Source organism: Aristolochia californica, unplaced genomic scaffold, assembly GCF_029961685.1.
Source record: "Aristolochia californica isolate CCGP_79_NKW_82.1479 unplaced genomic scaffold, dmAriCali1.0.hap1 SCAF_13, whole genome shotgun sequence".
In the NCBI taxonomy this organism is placed as follows: Eukaryota; Viridiplantae; Streptophyta; class Magnoliopsida; order Piperales; family Aristolochiaceae; genus Aristolochia; species Aristolochia californica.
Genome location: NW_027181804.1, coordinates 22,945,405 through 22,966,919, shown reverse-complemented (window position 1 = coordinate 22,966,919; position 21,515 = coordinate 22,945,405). Strand labels below are relative to the sequence as shown.

Below are 21,515 nucleotides of genomic sequence, written 5' to 3'. Positions count from 1 at the left end.
TATTTAGGCATGCAAAATGTTACATGACACCCTCAAAATACCAGCTAAGCTGGAACCGAGATATCACCCATTAGCAAACTAATATAGCTTCCATATGAGAGGAAAATCACGGGTTGGGTCGAGGATGAGTTTCCTAACTTGGCCTCAAAACCCGAACTTGATTAGGAAACCAACCCCATTTTTGCTTCATCCCTGCCCCGAACCATGCAATTTTGATCAATTTCCGGTCCACCCCTCGACTCATAAGACAATAGCCTATTAAAAATTCTATAAACTTGTAAAACTTATAATTTTTTCAAAATTATAAAAATATCAATACACCACAAAAACTATATAACAAGTTTATACCCCTAAGAAATTTATAAAATTATAATATTATGAATAAATATATATAATTCATATATTTTTAAAGGGTATTTTGGTATAAAATCCTACAAACCCTAAACCCTCCATCCCCCGTGTGGTGAAATCTAAAACCCAACCCCAGTTTTTCGGATCAGGGTTGGGTCAAATCAGGTCGGATTCCTCACGAAACTCGAACCGGTGCCCACGCGTACTCGAGCAGAGTCTTAAAATGTCCGTCAAAACCCTAATTCTATCGCTATAAATTTTCATTTTCATTTACGAAGTTATGCAAGCAGAACTAAGCGATTTGCTCTCGCAGTCTGCCGTAGCCCTAGGTCGAGGGGAGATCCTTCTCTAAACAGATTTTTGCTTTTTGTGCTCTGCAAGTTCGTCAAATTTCAATCCGCTCTCCACTCTCATTTGAGTTTTCCTTCTGTTTCTTTTCTCTGTAGTCGTCTTTCATATCGCCATATCAGGGAAGATTGCAGTGATGACTCATTAAATTCAAGCTCAACAGACCGGATTACAGGTCTTTCTTTCAGAGGATTTGTATGTCGACTACCCCGCTGAACTGAGCAATCTACTTTTATGCTATTTGTTTTCTGAGGTTTTGGTTTTTAGGTTCTTGTTTTCGTCGTTTTCTTGAACGGTTGCTGCTTCTTGCTTTCTATCTTTATTTTGATAGTTTTAGAAATAGTATCTTTGAGGGAAATGTAGAGGTTGCCATGAGGATGACAAGCTCCCTCTTCTGAAATTGAGTTGAGGACGATCGCTGGCAGAATCGAACCTAATACTCTTTCGCCACATCTGAGCCTCCCGAAGTTTCCTCTCTTACCTTTTTTTTTTATATTCTTTTATAATTTTCTCTCTTATTTGTTCTTTTTATACCATTGAATGCGAAATCCGCAGATGAGGATGAAGTAAAAGCTATTATCCAACACTTGATCTGAAGATTTTCTCACTGATGCTAATGCATTTGCTTCTGAATCTGTTATCGTTTCTTTCATTTTTCTGTCGTTAAACATTTAAGAGTACTTGTGTTTTCGTAGTTGGTATCATCCATCAGGTGATGTGAAGTTTAAAACGAAATCTTAGGACACCTTCCTACGCAGCTGTTTAAGGCTGTGGATGAGAAAGATATTTCATTCTGATGATGGATGATGTTAGTCTAATTTCTATTCTTCCTAGGACGATCCAAATATTTGAAGAACATCTGAAATGTGTTTTTTGTAGTATGAAATCCGGCTGTTGGGTCTTGGTTTAGTCGATATCTTTATGGTATGGTTTATTAACATTGGTTAAAATCAGATGAAATCTGTAAAACAGAGTTCAAAATCCCCTGGTTTTGTTATATTTATTGTAATCTTTCTTTCTGTTTTCCTAGAAATAGTTGTAGCCAAAAGTATGATTTTTCCTCTGCTTGGGGCGTATTCTTTTCCTGGAGACAATAAACCAGCGTAACGTGTGAGTTATGCCAGCTCTAGGATTGGGTCCGCTCTTCGAATTGGTTTTGAAATGCATACCAGGTTCTGTGGCTTATTTTGTGAGTACACTTGGCTGTAAAATCGGAACCTAACAATCCTTGCAGTCTGAGTCACCGGATTGGCTTCGACCCTGCAGACAGAAAGCTAAAAAATCCCTCCAGAAGTACATTCATACAATTAGTCTTATAGGTGCTTTAAAATATCCTAAAATTTGTAGTTTTTTAAGGTGTTTTTTTATTTCTTCTTATTTGTTCTTGTTCCTTCATTTTTACATTTTAAAACATGATTTGAGAACGTTTTTGTTGTTATGAATCAATCAGGTATTCAATTTAACCAGAGATATGTGAATAAAGATTAGTTACATTGTTAATTATTAATATTATTTTTAATTTGTATTAATTAAATTCTTATAGAGTTGAAAACTAACATAATCTTTTTTTGATATTTCATTGGGATAATGGAGGTACCTATTCTTCTTTCACCCCTTCATTGAGTACTGAAGGTGAATTGTTAAAAGTATTATAGAATCATTTTCTCAGCCAATTCTCATCTTAATTTATTTTTTTGAAATGATATAAACTTCAAATATAGAGCCCGATATACACAATTCAACTTAGTTAAGATAATTTTTATTATTGGACATTTGCTCTCATTGTTTTAGATCAAATGACATTGGGTATCCAAATGTGTCATCCCATTTAACTTTGATTTTTTAGTTGAATAATCAAATGTATAATGACCTAAGATTTATTTGTAATTGATATCATTATGTAATGTTAATTTTTTAACCTTTGTCACACATGTACGAACTTCTAGATTTTTTTGTCTTTTTGTCTCAGATATTTTTTCGAACTTCCACTTTTTTCACATTATTTGTTCTATATTCTGTTTTATTTGAAGGGGTGACTTTTTTTTAATTTTACTGTCTTTAAAGCATGCTATAAGTCTATGATGTTTCTCATGGCTAACCATTTGTTGGAATTTTCCTTTTTTTTTAAACCATAAAATCCTTTCATACTTCACTTAAAATTTTCTAGATTGGAGGTACAATTAGTTTTCAAGAATTTGATATTTTCTCTAATTACAAAAGTTGCCTACTCAACTATCTAATTTCCTTTTCTTTTCTTTAAAGAGGATATACAAAAAAAATGAAAATTTTAGAAGTGTGTATGCAAAAAGTTGATATCAAGAATAAACATAAGTAAAGAAAATTTATTCATGTATTATAAATGAACACAAAAGTTTTGTTATCCATGGAAATTTTACTATTACAATGTGTAATAACTTGGAAGTTTATAAGAAACAGATTTCTAATTGATCTTAACATGTTTTTAAAATGGAGATTATTGCATGAAATATGTTTGATGCAAATGATGATAAAAAATTTCAAGGAGTATAATAAATGTTCATTAAATTCTCGTGAACATAAAGTGAGATATTGACCAAGCCAAATAGGTTAGTTTTTGCTTATTTACAAAAAGTTGACTTAATAATCATAGATCATTGTAAAGTCATTGATCAAACGGTTATATTTTCTATAAGATGTGACTTATGGTTTGGGAGCCACCACTCCCTAGCACCCCCTTTTTTTATGATTGCAAAACTTAAAAAACTAAAAGAGTTTACAATCTCTTAAAATTAAAGAGGCTTTTTAGATTTATCTCTCTCTGTATTTGTGTATTTTAATATTAGATCTTCAATTTGTATTTCAGATCCAAACTTGAGTTTCACTCTTTTTTTTTCTCGTAAACAAAAAAATAAAAAATTTAGATTTTGGGTATGCAAAAAATTAAAAACAATAATAAATGTAAGTAAAAAATTTTATTCACGCACCACAAATGAACACCAAAGTTTTGTTATCTATGTTTGGGAAATTCCACTAGTACAACCCCTAATACTTTGGAATTTTATAAGAAAAAAACTTCTAATTAATCTTAACATATTTTAAAAATGGATAAGAGTGCATGAAACATGTTGAAGATGTAAATGACCTAATGATCAAAAACTTTCAAGGAGTACAACAAATGCTTATTAAATTCTCAAGTAAACGTGTGGTAGGATATTTACCTAAGCCAAATAAGCAACTTTTTACCCATTTACAAAAAGTGGACTTAACAATCATAAATCATTGTAAAATGATTGATCGATTAATCTTGCATAACAACTATATTTTTTGTAAGAGATGACTTATGGTTTGGGAGTCAACACTTAATTAAAAATCAACATCCTCCTCTTTTTTCGATGATTGCAAAACGTAATATATAAAAACTAAAAGTGTTTAAAATCCTTCAAAATTTCAGAAACTTTTTGGATTTATCTCTCTATACATTTGTACATTTTGATTTTAGATTTTTAATTTGTATTTCAAATCCAAACTTGAGTTTTCACTCGCCCTTTTTTCTCATAAACAAAAATATAAGGCAAATAGATCACAACAAAATAAAAATTTGGATTTTAGGTATGCTAAAAATTAAAAATAATAATAAATGTAAGTGAACATAAGTTATTCACGCACCAGAAATGAAAACCAATGTTTTGTTATCCATGTTTAGGAAATTCCAATAATACAATCCCTAATAGCTGTGAATTTTATAAGAAAGAAATTTCTAGTAGATCCTAATATGTTTTAAAATTTGACATACATGCATGAAACATGTTGAAGATCCAAATGACCCAATGATCAAAAAGTTTAAAGGAGTACAACAAATGCTTATTAAATTCTCAAGTGAACGTGTTGTGGTATATTTAACCGAGCCAAACTAGACATTTTTCCCCATTGACAAAATCTGACTTAACAATCATAGATAGTTGTAAAGTGATTAATTGACCATTCATACGTAACGGCTATATTTTCTATAAGAAATGAGTTATGGTTTGGGTGTCTACACTCAGAGAAAAATCCCCTGCCACCTCCCTTTTCTGATGATTACAAGACCTAATATATAAAAACTAAAAGAGTTTTCCATACCTCAAAATAACGCAGACTTTTTGGATTTGTCGCCCTCTGCATTTTTTCATTTCCATTTTAGATGTTCTATTTTAATTTCAAATCCAAACTTGAGTTTTCACTCTCCATTTTTTTCTTGTAAACAAAAAGATACGGCAGATAGATCACAACAAAATAAAAATTTAAGATTTTTGGTATACAAAAAAATAAAAACAATAATAAATATAAAGAAAGAGAATTTATTCCCACACCACAAATGAACACCAAAGTTTGTTATACTTGTTTTGGAAATTCCACTAGTTTAACCCCTATTAGCTTGGAATTTTGTAAAAAAGAGATTTCTAATTAATCCAAACATGTTTTAAAAGTGGATATGCATGCATGAAACAAGATGAAGATACAAATGACCAATTGATCCAAAACTTTCGAGTACAACATATTCTCATTAAATTTTCAAGTGAACGTGCGGACGGATATTTACTTGAGCCAAATAAGCCACTTTTTGCCCATTTACAAAAAGCTGACCTAACTATCATATATCATTATAAAGTGATTGATCGATCAATCATGCGTAACAACTATATTTTTTTAAAGAGATGACTTTTGGTTTGGGAGTCAACACTCAGTTAAAAATCAACAGCCCCCCCTTTCTCCGATGATTGGAAAATCTAATATATAAAAACTAGAAGAGTTTTCAATCCCTCAAAATTACAGAGACTTTTTGAATTTTATCTCTCTCTGCATTTGTGCCTTTTAATTTTAGATGTTCAATTTGTATTTCAAATCCAAACTAGAGCTCTCACTCGCTCTTTTTTCTCGTAAACAAAAAGATAAGACAAATAGATCACAATGAAATGAAAATTTTGGATTTTAGGTATACAAAAAATTAAAAAAAAATAATAAATGTAAGTAAAGAAAATTTATCCACGCAACAAAAATGAACATCAAAGTTTTGTTATCCATGTTTGGGAAATTTCACTAGTAAAACCCCTAAAAGCTTGGAATTTTATAAAAAAGAAATTTATAATCGATCCTAATATGTTTTAAAAATTGATACGCATGAGTAAAACATGTTGAAGATGCGAATGACCTAATAAACAAAAAAACTTTTAAGGAGTACCACAAATACTTATTAAATTCTCAAGTGAACATGCGGTGGGATATTTACCCGAGCCAAACGAGCCACTTTTTGCCCATTTACAAAAAGCTACCTGACAATCATAGATCGTTGTAAAATGATTAACCGATCAATTTTGTGTAACTGCTATATTTTCTGTAAGAAATGACTTATGGTTTGGGGGTCAACACTTAGAGAAAAAATCCCCAACCAACCCCTTTCTGATGATTGCAAGACCGAATATATAACAACTATAGTAGTTTACAATCCCTCAAAATTACAGAGACTTTTTGGATATACCCCTCTCTGCATTTGTTCATTTCCACTTTAGATATTAAATTTTTTATTTCAAATCCAAACTTGAGTTTTCACTCTCCCTTTTTTCTCGTTAACAAAAAGATAAGGCAAATAGATCACAAAAAAATAAAAATTTTGGATTTTAGGTATGCCAAAATTTGAAATTAATAATAAATGTAATTAAAGAAAATTTATTCACACACCAGAAATGAAAACCAAAGTTTTGTCATCCATGTTTGGGAAATTCCACTAGTAGAACCCCTAATAGCATGAAATTTTATAGGAAAGAGATTTCTAATTGATCCTAACATGTTTTAAAAATTGATATGCATGCATGAAATATATTTTAGATGCAAATGACCTAATGATCAAAAAAAATTTAAGGGAGTATAAAAAATGTTTATTCAATTCTCAAGTGAACGTGCGGCAGGATATATACCTGAGCCAAACGAGCCAATTTTTGCCCATTTACAAAATGCTGACCTAACAATCATATAACGTTGTAAAGTAATTGATCGATAGGTCATGCATAACAGTTGTATTTTCTGTAAGAAATGATTTAAGGTTTGGCTGCCGACACTGAGAGAAAAATCCACAATCCCTCCCTCCCCCCCTTACCGATGATTGCATGACCTAATATATAAAAACTAAAAGAGTTTACAATTCCTTAAAATTATAGAACCTTTTTGGATTTATCTCTCTTTGCATTTTTTCATTTCCATTTTAGATGTTTAATTTTTATTTCAAATCCAAACTTGAGTTTTCACTCTCCCTTTTTTTGTCGCAAACAAAAAGATAATGCAAATAGATCACAAAAAAAAAAAGATTTTAGGAATGCAAACAATTAAAAACAATAATAAATGTAAGTAAAGAAAATTTATTCACGCATCATAAATGAACACCAAAGTTTTGTTATCCATGTTTGGAAAATTCCACTAGTACAACCCCTAATAGCTTGGAATTTTATAAGAAAGAGATTTCTAATTGATCCTAACATGTTTTAAAAATGGATATGCGTGAAAAAAACATATTGAAGATACAAATTATGTAATGATCCAAAAATTTCAAAGAGTACAACAAATGCTCATTAAATTCCCAAGTAAACATGCGGTGAGATATTTTCCCAAGCCAAACAAGCCACTATTTGCCCATTTACAAAAAACTGGCCTGACAATCATAGATCATTGTAAAGTTATTGATCGATCAATCATACGTAATAGTTATATTTTTTGCAAGAAATTACTTATTGTTTTGGAGTCAACACTGAGTTAAAAATCCCCAACCCCTCCTTTTTCAATGATTACAAAACCTAATATATAAAAACTAAAGGAGTTTACAATCCCCAAATATTACAAAGACTTTTTGGATTATTCTCTCTCTGCATTTGAGCATTTCAATTTTAGATGTTCAATTTTTATTTGAAATCAAAACTTGAGTTTTCACTTTCCCTTTTTTTCTCGTAAACAAAAAGATAAGACAAAAAGATCACAACAAAATGAAAATTTTAGATTTTTGGTATGCAAAAAAAATAAAAAAAAAAATAAATATAAGGAAAGAGAATTTATTCCCGCACCACAAATGTACACCAAAGTTTTGTTATCCTTGTTTCAAAAATTCCACTAGTGCAACCCCTAATAGCTTGGAATTTTGTAAAAAAAAGATTTCTAATTGATCCAAATATATTTTAAAAGTTGATATGCATGCATGAAACGTGATGAAGATGCAAATGACCTAATGATCCAAAACTTTCAAGGAGTACAACAAATGCTCATTAAATTCTCAAATGAACGAGCGGTGGGATATTTACCCTAATCAAATAAGCCATTTTTTCCCATTTACAAAAAGCATACCTAACAATCATAGATCATAAAGTTATTAGTCAATCAATCATGCATAACTTCTATATTTTTTTGTAAGAGATGACTTATGGTATAGAGTCAACATTCAATTAAACACCCCCCCCCCCCCCCCCCTTTTCGATGATTGCAAAACTTAATATATAAAAATTAAAAGAGTTTACAATCCCTCAGAATTACAGAGACTTTTTGGATTTATCTCTTTCTGCATTTGTGCATTTCAATTTTAGATGTTCAATTTGTATTGCAACTCCAAACTCGCCCTTTTTTTTGGTAAACAAAAAAATAAGACAAATAGTTCACAACAAAATAAAAAATTTGGATTTTAGTTACGCAAAAAATTAAAAACAATAATAAATGTAAGTAAAGAAAATTTTTCACGCACTAGAAATGAAATGAAACATGTTGAAGATGCAAATGACTTAATGATAAAAAAACTTTCAAGGAGTACTACAAATGCTCATTCAATTCTCAAGTGAACATGCAGTGGGATATTTACCCGAGCCAATTTAGCCACTTTTTGCCCATATACAAAAAGTTGACCTAACAATCATAGATCATTGTAAAGTGATTGATCGATCTACAATGCATAACAACTTTATTTTCTATAAGAGTTGACTTAGGGTTTGGGAGTCAACACAGTTAAAAACGCACAGCCCCCCCCCCCCCCCCCCCCCCCCCCCCTTTTTACGATGAGTGAAAAACCTAATAAATAAAAATTAAAAGATTTTACAATCCCTCAAAATTATAGAGACGTTTTGGATTGCACTTGTGTATTTTAATTTTAGATGTTCAATTTGTATTTCAAATCCAAACTTGAGTTTTCACTCGCCCTTTTTTCTTGTAAACAAAAAGATAAGGTAAATAGATCACAACAAAATAAAACTTTTGGATTTTTGGTATGTAAAAAATTAAAAAGAATAATAAATGTAAGTAAAGAAAATTTATTCACGCACCAGAAATGAACACACATGTTTTGTTATCCATGTTTGGAAAATTCCACTAGTACAACCCCTAATAGCTTGAAATTTTATAAGAAAAAGATTTCTAATTGATCCTAACATGTTTTAAAAATTGATATGCATGCATGAAATATGTTGAAGATGCAAATGACCTAATTATCACAAACTTTCAAAGAGTACAACAAATGCTCATTAAATTCTCAAGTGAACGTTCGGTGGCATATTTACCCGAGCCAAACGAGCCACTTTTTGCCCATTTACAAAAAGCTGACCCTGACAATCATAGATTGTTGTAAAGTGATTTATCGATAAATCATGCGCAACGGCTATTTTTTTTTTAAGAAATGACTTATGGTTTGGGTGTCAACATTCAGATAAAATCCCCACCCCCCTCCCTTTTCGATGATTACAAGACCTAATATATAAAAACTAAAACATTTTACAATCCCTCAAAATTACAGAGACTTTTGTGATTTATCTTTCTCTACATTAGTTCATTTCCATTTTAGATTTTCAATTTTTATTTCAAATCCAAACTTGAGTTTTCACTCTCCTTGTTTTCTCATAAACAAAAAGATAAGGCAAAAAGCACACAACAAAATAAAAAAATTAGATTTTAGGTATGAAAAAAATTAAAAACATTAGTAAAAAGAAGTAAAAAATATTTATTCACGCACCAGAAATGAACACCAAAGTTTTGTTTTTCATGTTTGGGAAATTCCACTGGTACAAACAATTGCCTGGACTTTTATAGGAAAGTGATTCTTAATTGATCCTAATTTGTTTTAAAAATTAATATCCATACATGAAACATGTTGAGGATGCCAATGACCTGATGATCCAAAACATTCAAGGAGTACAACAAATGCTCATTAAATTCTCAAGTGAACGTGCAGTCGGATATTTACCCGAGCCACTTTTTGCCCATTTACAAATAGCTGACCAAACAATCATAGATCATTGTAAAGTGATTGATCAATCAATCATGCATAACGTCTATATATTTCTTTAAGAAATGACTTATGGACTCAAAGAAAAATCCCCAACCACACGTTTTCCGATGAATGCTAGACCCAATATATAAAAAATAAAAAAATTACAATCCCTATAAATTACAGAGACTTTTTGGACTTCTATCTCTCTGCATTTGTTCATTTCCATTTTAGATGTTCAATTTCTTTTTCAAATCCAAACTTGAGTTTTTACTCTCCCGTTTTTTCTAAACAAAAAGATAAGGCAAATTGATCATAACAAAATGAAAATTTTAGTGTTTAGGTATGTAAAAAATTAAAAACAACAATAAATGTAAGTAAAGAAAATTTATTCACACACTAGAAATGAACACCAGAGTTTTTTTATCCATGTTTAGGAAATTCCACTAGTACAACCCCTAATAGCGTGGAATTTTATGAGAATGTGATTTTTATTTGATCCTAACATGTTTTAAAAATGGTTATGCATGCATGAATCATGTTGAAGTTGCAAATGACATAATGATCCAAAACTTTAAAGTAGTACAACAAATGCTCATTAAATTCTCAAGTGAACGTGCAGTGGGATATTCACCTGAGCCAAACAAATCACTTTTTGCCCATTAACAAAAGGCTAACCTAAAAATCATAGATCATTGTCAAGTGGTTGATTGATCAATCATGCATAATGACTTTATTTTCTGTAAGTAATGACTTATGGTTTGGGAGTCAACACTGAGTTAAAAATCCCCAGCCCCCCCTTTTTTAACGATTGTAGAACCTAATATATAAAAACAAAAGGAGTTTACATTCCCTAAATATTACATAGACTTTTTGAATTATTCTCTCTTTGCATTTGTACATTTCAATTTTAGATGTTCATTTTTTATTGGAAATTCGTACTTCATTTTTCACTCTCCCTTTTTTCTTGTAAACAAAAAGATAAGGCAAATAGATCACAAAAAAATGAAAATTTTACAATTTATGTATGAAAAAAAATAAAAATAATAATAAATGTAAGTAAAGAAAATTTATTCTCGCACAAAAAATGAACACCAAAGTTTTGTTATTCTTGTTTTGGAAATTCCACTAGTGAAACCCCTAATAGGTTGGAATTTTATAAGAAAGAGATTTTTAATTGATCCAAACATGTTTTAAAAGTGGATATTCGTGCATGAAACATGATGAAGATACAAATGACCTAATGATCCATAACTTTCAAGGAGAAAACAAATCCTCATTAAATTCTCAAGTGAACGTACTGTGGGATATTTACCCAAACCAAATAAGCCATTTTTTCCCATTTACAAATAGTTGGCCTAACAATCATAGATCATTATAAAGTGATTGATCGATCAATCATTGATAACAACTATATTTTCTGTAAGAGATGACTTATGGTTTGGTAGTCAACACTCAGTTAAAAATCCACTGCCCCCCCTTTTTTCGATGATTGCAAAACTTAATATATAAAGACTAAAAGAATTTAAAATCCCTAAAAATTACAAAGACTTTTTGATTTGTCACTCTCTGCATTGTTGCATTTCGATTTTAGATTTTCTATTTTTATTTCAAATCCAGACTTGAGTTTTCACTCTGCCTTTTTTCTCTTAAACAAAAAGATACGACAAAGAGATCACAACAAAATAAAAATTTTATATTTTAGGTATGCAAAAAAATAAAAAACAATAATAAATGTAGGTAATGAAAATTTATTCACGCACTACAAATGAAAACCATTGTATTGTTATCCATGTTTGGGAAATTCTACTAGTACAATTCTTAATAGCTTGGAATTTTATAAGAAATAGATTTCTAATTGATCCTAACATGTTTTAAAAATGGATATGCATGCATGAAACATGTTGAAGATGTAAATGACTTAATGATCAAAAGCTTTTAAGGAATACAAGAAATGCTCATTAAATTCTCAAATGAACGTGCGTTGGGATATTTACCCAAACCAAATGAGCCACTTTTTGCCCATTAACAAAAAGCTGACCTAACAATCATAGATCATTATAAAGTGATTAATCATGCATAGTGGCTATATTTTATGTAAGAAATGACTTATGGTTTGGGTGTTAATACTCAAAGAAAAATTCTCAACCACCCCTTTTCCGATGATTGCAAGACCTATTATATAAAAACTAAAAGAGTTTACAATCCATAAAAATTACAAAGACTTTTTGGACTTATAACTCTCTGCAATTGTTCATTTTCATATTAGATGTTCAATTTTTATTTCAAATCCAAACTTGAGTTTTCACTCTCCCTTCTTTCAAAACAAAAAGATAAGGCAAGTAAAACAAAACAAAATGAAATTTTAGAGTTTAGTATGCAAAAAATGAACAACAATAATAAATGTCAGTAAAGAAAATTTATTCACGCACCACAAATGAACATTGTTGAATTTATGGAAAAGTGAAATACTTCATTGACATATATAACTTGTTGTAATTAGAGTACATGAACCTCTATTTATAATAGAGGATGGTAGTAGAGTCCAATTACAATAAAACTACCCTTGTCCCAATTACACCCAAACTCTAACACTTAAAGATAAGTCCCAACATAATTAAATTACTCAATATAGATAAAAGACAAACATAACTCAAACTAAAACTCTTCTTTGATGTGACCATAAGATAAGATACTTTTGTGAGTCCTTCTTGATCTTCCAACCGATGTGATATGGATGCCAGCTCATGGTAATCATTGTGGGTCCTACTTCTTATGGGCTTGGGCCCATCTTGTGGGCGGTTGTGTGGCCCATCTTATAATAATCTTAGATATGTGGGTCTTCCTTGGTCGTGTGGGCTTGAGCTTATATTCCAACACTCCCCCTCAAGTTGGGGGTGAGAGAACAACATGAACTCCCAACTTGCTGCAAATGATGTATAAAATATTTTAGTATAAAATGGCACATCTTCCAATATTCCCCCTCACGCTGTTGAGTCCTTCCATGAGGCCCTGCTGGCATAATATAAGTGACAATAAAAATACTCCTAACCGATAAGCCATTGCTTCATACTCTAGTCCTAATGCTGGATATAGGGCACACTCCGTCTTCTATCGGTAGTGTATCTATCGACATTGCTCTGAAGTGTCCACCACCATGTCTCTCCACAGGACAACGACTCTCAACTGGTAGGAGTCAAAAAAGCCATTACCGGGGGGGGATTATATTTTCATTTATAACATTGATGTAATAATAAGTTCCTCCGTCATGGTTTGCCAACCGTGATTTTTTTTACAGAGCCTATCATGGTTTCCCAACCGTGATTTTTTTTACAGAGCCTATCATGGTTTCCCAACCGCGAGATTTTTTGACAGGGTATCCTCTGTAATGGTTTCCTAACTGTGATTTTTTTTTTATAGGGCCCATCATGGTTTCCCAACCGTGATATTTTTTGATAGGGTATCCTTCGTCATGGTTTCCCAACCATGATATTTTTTTACAGGGTAAAATAAACGATGATATGAGGCCACCTCTTCTTCAATAATAATGTCCCCAAAGAGATATAATAGCAGTAGTTGTATATAACACGACTATCTTCCAACACATATAACACGAACCAAATAATAAACTTTGTAAAAAAACTCATGAAATAATCCGATATAAAAATTTCTTCTTAGATGCACAAGCTTCATCTTTTGTGCTTCCCTTTCTTGAATATTTTGGTCACATAAAATTATTCACAATATATGAAATAAAATACCTCTTTCTTGTACTTCTTCTACTTCACCCCCTCAAGCTGGGAGGTAATGGCAATGATCCCAGCTTGAACCAAATATCATATATGTAGGAATAGGCCAAAATAACATATATGTATAAATAAGCCCTCAAATCAGGGAGAAGTGAGATATTTTCCTAATATATCACTCAAAAAGTGACACAAAACAATCGGCTTAAATTCAGATTTTCAATGTAACAGAATACCAGCATGACCTTTGATTCTTCCAATGCGAATATTTCTTTAAATATAGATCAGATTAACATGAAACTTTCTCATTATGAAAGTAAACTTGAATAAATTTCATCTAAGTACAACTTCTCTTCATAAAATATAATTACCAGAAGATAAATAATCTGATAGATTTCTGTCTCTATCATCTGGCCGAACTAAGTACCTTTTCTCCTTTTTTTCGGGAATGACCATCGACTCTTCCAAGAAAAATATCTCCTTATAAAAAAATTATACTGAGAATTGGTTGAATAGGTAAGAAAATAGACTTACATATCTTTCTTTTGATAAATAATTCTCCATATAAAGTCTCTTTCTTGATAGCATAGAATACCTCCGTAGTTGAGGTTTTCTACTGCAGCTCGAACCTCTTTTTCAATCTGACCTTTGTTGTTTCAAATATCGATTTCTCTTTGTAGATAACTCAGATAAAAAATTGGTTGAACAAAAAGATAAGATAAATAGATCACAATAAAACAAAAATTTTAGATTTTAGGTAATCAAAAAATTTAAAACAATAATAAGTCTAAGAAAATAAAATTTATTCACACACCACAAATGAACACCACGGTTTTTTTATCCATGTTTATGAAATTCCACTAGTACAACCACTAATAGCTTGAAATTTTAAATGAAAGAGATTTCTAATTGATCCTAACATGTTTTAAAAATAGATATGCATGCTCGAAACATGTTGAAGATGCAAATGATCTAATGATAAAAAACTTTCAACCAGTACAACAAATGCTCATTAAATTCTAAAGTGAACGTGAAGTGGGAAATTTACCCGAGCCAAACTAGCCACTTGTTGCCCATTTACAAATAAGTTGACCTAACAATCATCGATCATTGTAAAGTGATTGATCGATCAATCACGCCTAACAGCTATATTTTTTTGTAAAAAATGACTTATTGTTTCAGTGTTAATAATCCCTAGCCTCCCCCCCCCCCCCCCCCCCCCCACACACACACACACACACACACGCGCGCACGCGCGTACACGCACACCCCTTTTTCGATGATTGCAAAAAATTGAAAACAAATATAAGTAAAAAATAATAATTTACGCACCACAAATGAACACCAAAGTTTTGTTATACATGTTTGGGAAATGCCACCAGTACAACCCCTAATAGCTTGGAATTTTATGAGAAAAAGATTTCTAATTGATCCCCACATGTTTTAAAAATGACTATGTATGCATGAAACATATTGAAGTTGCCGGTATGGCAATAGCATTTGTATGCGTCTATTTGTCTCAGTTTGTGGTTTAGTATTAATTTTTCTTTTAGTGCATTTTATAATTAAAAAAAGCCTATGATACGGAAAATCTTATCAGAAAACAATGCAGTCGAAGAATGTAAAATAAACAAAGAAAGAATTTTTGAAGAAGAAAGCGAGGAAAAATGGGCAAAATGCATACCTTAAAACCAAATCTCAGAGCAAAATGACTGTATTTAGCTTCGCCGACGCAATTGCAGCAGCAGTTGCATTTCGTGGAACTGGTAAAGCAGTAGATGTGAACAACAGCGTCGAGAAGTTCAAAAACATTAACAGCACGAAATAAAAACCTATATTAGCCCTCCAGAGGATCAATTTTTCGATTTTTTGGCGTGGATTATCTGGACAAATTTTTTTTATAGCCAGGGTTAAACTCAACTGCACTATCCTCAAATTTGTATAAACCCAACCGAAGTCGTACTTCTGGAGAGGTGACGATGGGTCAAATTACTTTTTCCAAGTATCGTGTAGTGAGTCTCCGTTAACGACTGATGCTCTGCACCACACAACTCAACCAACTCAACTCTAGGGAAGAGAGAGGTAAAGAGGAAAATGACGCAATGCAAATCCAATGAAATTATTCTTTCTCATGTCAATGAAGATATAATGGGGGGCGACCCCGCATTATCTTCCTATCCGCCACAAATGTGACTGAGAATTCAAACTCATCGTCTTATGATTTTTTTCCGTTTTCCATCACCAAATGAAACACTAATAAGCCTCAAACCAAAATTCTTGAATGGATTTGTCCCAAGTAGCAAGAGAGGACCTGTCGAAGAAGATTGATATGTCTATCAGAAGATTTATACATCATGCAGTTAATTCTTTTGAAAATTATATATTGCATTCCCCTTTGCTTATGTTTTGAAGAGGTTTTTGTAATGGTTTTTAAAAAGAGTAGGCAGAAAAATGGGTGGATCAAGGAAGAAAGAGGGGTGAAGAAAAGAGTGCCAACCTTCCTCGTTCTGTTTGTCCCCTCAATATTGATGGTGACAATGACAAAAACTCGTTGCAGAAAATGTTATGATAAAAAAATGAATTACCTCGTAAATTCTCCCTTTCTACTAACGAAATCACTGTATTCTTCCGCTACAGAAATCCTTTGCCAAATGGGTACTCCACTTTGCCCAAAATCTAAACGAGTGATGACAAAATGCTAGCGTGGCAGCGTCGTGCTTCCCTCAGCTGGAAATTACTCACTGGCCGGTTTTTCCTTTGATTAAAAAAAAAATGGATTGGTGACACGACCACTGAAGAAAGCTGAGAGACGCCACTTGCGAAACAAAGTGGAACTGGGAATCCACCAACGAAGGAAATCACCCTAGTACTTCTCTCCGAAATCAGAGTTTTTGCTCTCCTCTTCTCTTCCAGTCTGGTCTCTGGAGTTCCGTGTCTACGTTTTTCGATATTTCTGTCGTCGCCGTTACTTTCTGGTTTCTGTCACCGCCTTCCTTGTTTGGTTACGGTTTTTCGGAATCGAGGTGGAGACTTGGAGGGTGCATTATGATCTGCTCCGGTCGGATTCTGACTTTGTCTATTTCTCCGACGCCTCGGGTTCGTTAAGGTTTTTCGGAATCGAGGTGGAGATTACTACAGGGGCGTCCTAAATCCAACTTGAAATGGAGATGCATGGCGACTGAATCGGATTCCTCTTCCTTTGCTCCGCCCATTGATTCTGATTCTACTGAAAGAAATGCTGGGTAATCTCAATTGCATCTTTTCGCGTCTTTCTCTTGCCATAATTAACTTCGCCTGTTTTTATCGGCCACTTTCTGTCTCTCTCCATTTTTTGGTCATCTCTTTAGCTACTATTTTGCCTCTTAATTATTATTTTCTCTTTCTGAATTTTCGGCACGATCCATGTGTTGTGTCGGGCTAGTACTCCTGTCGGATTTCCAAATTCTGGCTTACATGACCTTCTGACTCTGATTTGGGTGTTCGTAAGCTTTTAATGCATTACCATGTAAGAGCCACCAAATATTTGACGTCTGTTTAATCGTGGTTCTTTCTATAAACGCAGATTTTGCATTATAGAAGGACCTGAAACAGTGCAAGACTTTGCTCAAATGCAATTGCAAGAAATTCAAGATAACATTCGAAGTCGGCGAAATAAGATTTTCCTGCACATGGAGGAGGTAAAATTTCATATAATCTTCTTCTAGAGATTTATTTTTAGTGATGAACTGGAACGAATTTAACGTAGACTTTTCTTTTTTTTGGGAAGGTCTACTATTTTTTATACGCTTTACTGTGGAACCGCTGCAGGTCCGCAGACTAAGGATACAACAGAGAATAAAAAGTGCTGAACTCGGAATTTTTAATGAAGAGCATGAAAATGAGCTCCCTGATTTTCCATCCTTTATACCGTTTTTGCCTCCTTTGGTATGCCTTGTATTTTTTACCTAATCTTCATTCTTTAAGGTGTTTAGCTTCTTGATTCTAATTTTTTTTTTAAATTCTTAATAAACAGACTCCTGGAAATCTTAAGCAGTATTATGCTGCTTGCTTCAGTCTGATTGCAGGGATTATGCTCTTTGGTGGCCTTCTTGCTCCAACAGTAAGTTTAGCTCGGTGCTATATTTTTCTTATGATAATTAATTATTTTTTTTGTTTTTGAGAATTGTTGGCTGCAACTACTTTTTATCTTCTGAGGACTGGTACCACAAGTAAAACATTTGGCACTGACATGGTATATTACATACCGACTCTTTTATCTGGAGACTTCTTTTATCCCCATAATTAAATATCACTTTGACATCTTTTCTTTGATTAATTTGCTAGTTGCACTTCAATCATACTTGGTTGCTCATCCTTCTAGAGCATAAGAAGATCCTCTATGGATTTTGAAAGCTGGACCTACTCAATGAAAAGTTGTATTTTCCTGAGGCTACTAAAATGTCAATGCAAAATTGCATTCTGTATCTAGTATCATAAATGCTTTAGAGAGTGTCCACGCTGCTGGTTCTTTCTGTAGTGTATATAAAGGTAATTAATCCTTTCTCTTTTTTATCATTCAGTTGGAGCTTAAGTTGGGTTTGGGGGGCACGTCATATGAAGATTTCATTCATAGTATGCATCTACCGCTGCAGCTAAGGTATGTCTGGTGAAATGCTATTTACAGAGAAGTAAGAAGGAAAGCCCTTGTGGAGAAGTTGAGTCCAAATGTCTACCAAACCTGCAGTGGAGCCACATCACAGCACTCCCGATGATCTTACTCTAGGAGTATAATGTGTTCATATTATTGTTTTTCTTTTTTCTTGTCTTCTTAAGTCATTGGCTGCAAAAGGTGCGCTTGATGGAGCCTCTATGTTTGTCCAAAGTTCATTTTAGTGCATAACTTAAGCACTATGAGCAAGCACATTTACTCACTTCTTGATTTCTCCTGAGCCTCACTTGTTTGGCTTGGCATATACTTCAGAGCTGAACTCTTTGAGTGCTGTGGTTTGACCTTTTCCGTGTCCACATTAATACTCCTGTTAAAACTTTTTTCTTATGGATTAATCTGTTGCTCACATTATCAAACATCTGGTTTATCTTAGTTCAGTGCCAAAAATCTTGAATATGTTCTTTACACACAACCTGTTAAAAGGATTCATTCCTAAAACTTTATTAGATGTTCCAGTGCATAAAGTATTTAGCATATATTTTCTATGTCATCACTTTGAAATATTCCATCCTTTTTAGCTTGTCTAAATACTTTCTGGTTTACTTCTTCAAAACCTGCAGTCAGGTGGATCCAATTGTGGCATCTTTTTCTGGAGGAGCAGTGGGTGTCATTTCAGCTTTAATGGTAGTTGAAATCAACAATGTCAAGCAGCAAGAACATAAGAGGTGCAAGTACTGCCTTGGAACTGGTAATCTTGCTATTACTTCTACCCTTTTGTGAACTATGGGCATGGAACTGCCATGCTGCAATCAATTGGTTTTGATTGTCAATTCTAGATCAATTGGTTTTGATTGTCAATTCTAGAACCTATGTCTTGAACCATATATGAGACAGTTTACATTATGTGGCCTTGATTTGCTATTTCCAATGAGTCTTCCATTTGGTTTTGTTATTAGGGATATGAAAACACGGTGCAAGCATATGAAAACACTGTGCAAGGATTTTCCTCACCAGATAATACTGGGGTTTGTGAGAACTTAAGACTGCTGGAATAATGGTGTTTGCAGTTAGTATCTTGGGTGATTGCAGTGTCTGCAAAATCCTCCAAACCTTTTAGTGGGATCTTAATATCCAAGATGGTTTTCTTGGTCGGAGTTTCACTTGAAACTTGGGACATTTCTTCATTTGCTTTTCCTCTTTATTTCCCTATGATTTGATTTTCTTTTGTGCCTCTTAGGTATTAGTTCGCTTTCATGTAGCTCAAGATTCTTGAACCCTCCCCATCGATATGTCAGTATGCAGCATTTATAATCCTTTATCTTGGACTGGCGCAAAGGATCCTCCATATATGGATGACTTGTAAACTAAGTCTTACTAGGAAAAATCCTAGGGCTATTAGTTGGAAAAAAAACCTCCTAACTTTGGCTAACCATTTTGAGATGGGCCTGGATCTAACTTTAACATGGTAGACATCTGTTTTCGTGGGTCTATTTGTACCATTTTTGTGTTGCTCACGTCTCAGGCCTCTTGTCCATTTGTATGGACGTGGCCGTTACGCTAATAGGAAAAACCTTTTGGCTGTTTTGTTGGGAAAGGACATAACTACGGCTTTCTATTTTGGAACCTCGATCTAATTTTAACACCAAAATTCAGTTTAGACCATGAATCCTTGTAACCTTTTACTTTATTCCTGTACTTTCTGCTGAGATTCATTTAACTGCAATAAAAGTTGAATTAATCACTGCATGAAAAATATATGATGCTATTACTGGCTGATTTGTAAGTGCGGCTTTTTGCGGCCAATTTATCATTAAACTATTTTATGTTTATTTGGAGTTGTGGTTTTGTTTGTAACATTTTTATGGTTTGAAGTTTTAGGTTTTTATGTCAATGATTCTTGTGCCCCTATTTCATTTAACTGACTGTTGGTGCAGGATACCTTGCCTGTGCTCGCTGTTCAAGCACAGGATCACTTGTTCTAATTGAGCCAGTTGCTACTAGTAATAGTGATGACAAACCTTTATCAACTCCCAAAACCGAAAGATGTTCAAATTGTTCTGGCGCAGGGAAGGTAAAACACTGCACTTGTATACCATGCCAATCATGCAGTCCAGAATCACCCATAATGCTCACAACTACTTCAATTGCATTGCAGGTCATGTGCCCAACCTGCCTGTGTACAGGGATGGCTATGGCAAGCGAACATGACCCCCGCATTGATCCTTTTGACTAGAGTTATTTTTGTTAAAGGTCAGCTGATATACAAAGCCTGCATCATCAACTTGATTTTACGATATATCCTGTACATAGGCAATGGTGTACCTGGACCGGGTTCGTTCTCCACGGCATATCTTGGAAGAAACCAAAGAGTTTAGTACTAAAAGCATTGGCAGCAAAATGGGAAAATTTTAATGAGATTACGTAGTAGGAAGTTGAAGAGTCTCCGTGTGGGAAAGTTTGAACTGTTGTACATGAAAAAACAGGGAAGATCATGCTTTTCAGAGGCATTGAAGCTTTGTAGAATGTATTGTGTTAGGAAATTCACATTTCCTATTCAAATTTGGGTAACATATTTATTGTGTAATTATATTTTCTATTATTAATGGAATGGGCTAAAATTGAGTGATCTAATTTTGTTAAGCCCATTGAAGAATGGGTCATGGATATGGGCTAATTGAGTAGATACTATAGGGAATTATGGGAACCCTATATAAAGAGATACAACAGGGTTATGGTCCTCGATATACTAAATCACACACAGTTTCTCTTCTCCCTATCCGGAAGAGAGACGAAGGTCCCATTGAGGAATAAGGCGATTTAGTTGAGGAAGACCATATCCGTTCTTATCGTTCGTCATAGTGATTCCGCATCAGAAGGTGAAATTCACGGAACGGATCTAGGTATGTTTTTAATCCTAATATTCTAACATGTTGTAAATTTTGGATTAGAATTTACTATTACGGATTTAACAAGTGGTATCAAAGCAGTCCTGTTAGATTATTAGGATTTTTGGATTAATTCTGTGGAGAGCGTCACGGAGAAAGAAAAATTTAATTTCTACACGGAATTCGTCCCGGGGGTGTGCGTCGGTCAGCGTCGCCACGGAAGCCGACGTCCAACGTCCCAGGCTCGCGCTGCAGCGTCCGCTGGGAAATGTTGTAGCCACGACCATCGCCCCCTT

General features: G+C 33.4%; 1 protein-coding gene and 4 non-coding genes across 5 annotated transcripts; all 5 read left to right on the top strand.

Moving 5' to 3' along the window:
* The first annotated feature begins 825 nt into the window (after positions 1-825).
* Positions 826-926, top strand: LOC137949121 (small nucleolar RNA Z107/R87). Its single transcript, XR_011111694.1, has one exon. It is a non-coding gene; the product is annotated as a small nucleolar RNA Z107/R87 (small nucleolar RNA).
* A 134-nt stretch (positions 927-1,060) lies between these two features.
* Positions 1,061-1,158, top strand: LOC137949142 (small nucleolar RNA R30/Z108). Its single transcript, XR_011111714.1, has one exon. It is a non-coding gene; the product is annotated as a small nucleolar RNA R30/Z108 (small nucleolar RNA).
* Positions 1,159-1,251: 93 nt separating this feature from the next.
* Positions 1,252-1,337, top strand: LOC137949130 (small nucleolar RNA snoR31). Its single transcript, XR_011111702.1, has one exon. It is a non-coding gene; the product is annotated as a small nucleolar RNA snoR31 (small nucleolar RNA).
* Positions 1,338-1,403: 66 nt separating this feature from the next.
* LOC137949120 (small nucleolar RNA snoR31/Z110/Z27) lies at positions 1,404-1,503 on the top strand. The gene has a single exon (XR_011111693.1). It is a non-coding gene; the product is annotated as a small nucleolar RNA snoR31/Z110/Z27 (small nucleolar RNA).
* A 14,968-nt stretch (positions 1,504-16,471) lies between these two features.
* LOC137948460 (protein ORANGE-GREEN, chloroplastic-like) lies at positions 16,472-20,960 on the top strand. Its single transcript, XM_068794545.1, has 8 exons — positions 16,472-16,928; positions 17,249-17,363; positions 17,494-17,610; positions 17,699-17,785; positions 18,246-18,322; positions 18,955-19,082; positions 20,269-20,405; positions 20,490-20,960. The coding sequence occupies exons 1-8, from the start codon at positions 16,858-16,860 to the stop codon at positions 20,565-20,567; spliced, it is 810 nt and encodes a 269-aa protein (XP_068650646.1). The 5' UTR covers positions 16,472-16,857; the 3' UTR covers positions 20,568-20,960.
* The last annotated feature ends 555 nt before the right edge of the window (positions 20,961-21,515 follow it).